The 2,500-nt window shown below is 38.1% G+C and overlaps 1 protein-coding gene across 1 annotated transcript in view; it reads right to left on the bottom strand.

Annotated features, from left to right (window-relative positions):
- The window catches only part of LOC138038844 (leucine-rich repeats and immunoglobulin-like domains protein 1), a 30,773-nt gene that overhangs the window by 24,720 nt on the left and 3,553 nt on the right, over nt 1-2,500 (bottom strand). The window contains exons 3-4 of the mRNA XM_068884913.1: nt 1,127-1,198; nt 982-1,053 (exon numbers count right to left, since the gene is read on the bottom strand). Coding sequence (XP_068741014.1) covers nt 982-1,053; nt 1,127-1,198 — 144 coding nt within the window. The remainder of the gene's footprint in view (nt 1-981; nt 1,054-1,126; nt 1,199-2,500) is intronic.

The following is a 2,500-nucleotide window of genomic DNA, read 5'->3' as shown; positions in this document are numbered from 1 at the left end:
CGTTATAACCCAATTTGATGGGTTTATAAAGTTTGAAACACAGAAGTCTCCGCAGTATTAAGTAACTGAAAATAAGCGTCTCTCACATGGCCAGGAGTCTGGAAAAAAGTTATGGTTTTCCTCGTTGCACAAGTTAGCAGAACATTTGCAAGCCATAGCGTTGAAAAATGAACACCGGGCACATCCGTTGGGAGTGGACAAAACTATATAGGAAAATAGAGTTACTGTTGCTATTTAGAAACAATAAATTCGCAACCTAAAATCTGGTATGTTCGGTGTAAGGGCACCCATTGATGAATGCCCTGTTGGGTTAACGCCGCATTTTATGTACTTATTGACGGAGTGGGAGGGCCGGACGGGAAATTATTTGGCCCGAGGTCATGGTGTACGGACCCAGCGCGAGGTCCGTGCTTTATGACCGAGGGCCAAATATTTTCCTGTCCGGCCCGACCTAAACTCAGTCAATAAGCATTTTATTATATGGGCTCTTTACACTATTCATGAGCACTCAGAATATGAAGTTTGGACAAAACGGGTAACAAAAATTTGCGCAGAAAATGTATCTAATATGATGTTTGAATTTACTTTTCCGGCTGTAAATAACTTGGATGTTGAAAAGCGACGACATAATCAAAAGTTGCATCGCGCTGAACAGTATGTGTTCCTAGCAGGACAGCCGTACGGGCCATATGATAACATAAAATTCTCAAATTAACGGAAAAGTTCTTTATTTTGAACTTTCTGCCCTCTCTTAACTCAATGATTTAAAATTAAACTAATTGCGTGCGCAAGGTCTGTAATTATGCTCGTAATTATCATCGTATTTATAGAATTAGAAAACGTAAATAAAAAACCATTTCCTATGTTTGACTGAGGAGCCACAGCAGCGTTGAAACGCGTAGCATGGAGCAAAAGGAAATGGTCGATTTTAGTGCCATATAAATGTATCTATTAATGTTTTTTATTTTACGATTTACTTACAGTGTTATGAGCCTTGAGCAGTTCCTGAATGCTCCAAAAGCCATTTCTTCGATGCGATTATCGTGTAAGTACCTACATGAGAAATAGATACAATAAATTACAAGGTTTAAACAGTGGAACGTAACATTGATCTGATGTAACTAACAGAGCCTCAAGGGAAGGAAGATATCCGAGAGATGGCTCCTTGATTTTCTTGATCCGGTTTCCTTCGAGATGTCTGAAAAAAAAAAAAAAACTAAAAATAAATAAATAAATGTGAGGTAATGAGATATCAATTAAATGCAATTTTTCAGTCTAGAACGGTTGCTTCGTTGGTTATCATATAACCTCCTTGTTAGGAGCTTATTACCTGAAGTGTCGTATATCATTTCCTATACAAGGCGTCGTTTCTCGCTGATAGCATTCGAATTTCTTCCCTCTTTTCAAAGTGTCTGTGTATGTTTTTAGGGTGTACTAGCTCAGTTGAATGGTTCTAATGTTTCCCTCTAGTCCCTCTCCCCTGCATCATTTTCAGTCGATAATCTCAGAGATAAAGAGGATATAACACGGTGGCGAGAAGATATAAAAATTTAAGGTTTGAGTGGCAAGAATAATAGGGACCTTCAGATTCTAGGACGAGAACGACTACGAGTACCAAATTTTCTCGTAGAAAAACATTGAGCGCGCGCAAACCAGCGTCATTTTGGCGGGAAAAACGTGTTACCGTCGTCATTTTAGAACGAGGTTTTGCAAAAATGTCGTCGTGTCAAAACAAGTCAACAACACGGCAGCAGTTTTGGCATTTTTCGATCAGCAAAAAGGCCCAGGTAACAGCAATAAGAATAACTGAGAAACCTATACTGCTAACAAAGAGTAAGATTAATCTTACGGGCTATAAATCTTCTTAGTATTTTCGCTAAAAACAAACAGTCAAAACTCGTACTCGTTCTCGTACTCGTCCTAGAATCTGAAGGTCCCTAATATCTCACGAGCGAGCGCGTCAGCGAACGAGTGAGAACACTACAAAATTCATGTCTTCGAGCTAACGTGTAATTTTCTTTTTATTATATGGACAATAAAAAGACTGGGTATTTATTCAAACACAAAACGTCGGGAATCCTGACATACGAAAAATACTTCAAATACTTCCGTCCATATAATAATTTAGCGACTATTCACCTCAGTGTCGGTGGCTACTGGTGGATAGTTATCGAGCCGCGAAAGTTGTTTTATATATACTAAAACAGTGAGATAATATAGCACAAAAAGATGATTTTAACTCATTTATTCCTGCAAATATGACAACATTTTCGGGCGCAAATTCCGCGCGAATTGCTCGGAGGTGAATAGTTAACAATTACCCTGAGAAATCGCGAGGAATATCGCTTGATACTTAAATAGCCGTAGGCCGAGTTGGCTAAAATCATACGATATTCCGCAAGATTGACGACGATAATTTTTTATTATTCAACACATTGATGACAAAGCACAATTTTCTATGTTTATTAAAATAAAAAAATGCAAGAAAAAATTACCATTT

This window comes from Montipora capricornis, chromosome 2 (assembly GCF_036669925.1).
Source record: "Montipora capricornis isolate CH-2021 chromosome 2, ASM3666992v2, whole genome shotgun sequence".
In the NCBI taxonomy this organism is placed as follows: domain Eukaryota; kingdom Metazoa; phylum Cnidaria; class Anthozoa; order Scleractinia; family Acroporidae; genus Montipora; species Montipora capricornis.
The sequence above is the reverse complement of the archived record's forward strand: the minus strand, read 5'-3'. Positions and strand labels throughout refer to the sequence as shown.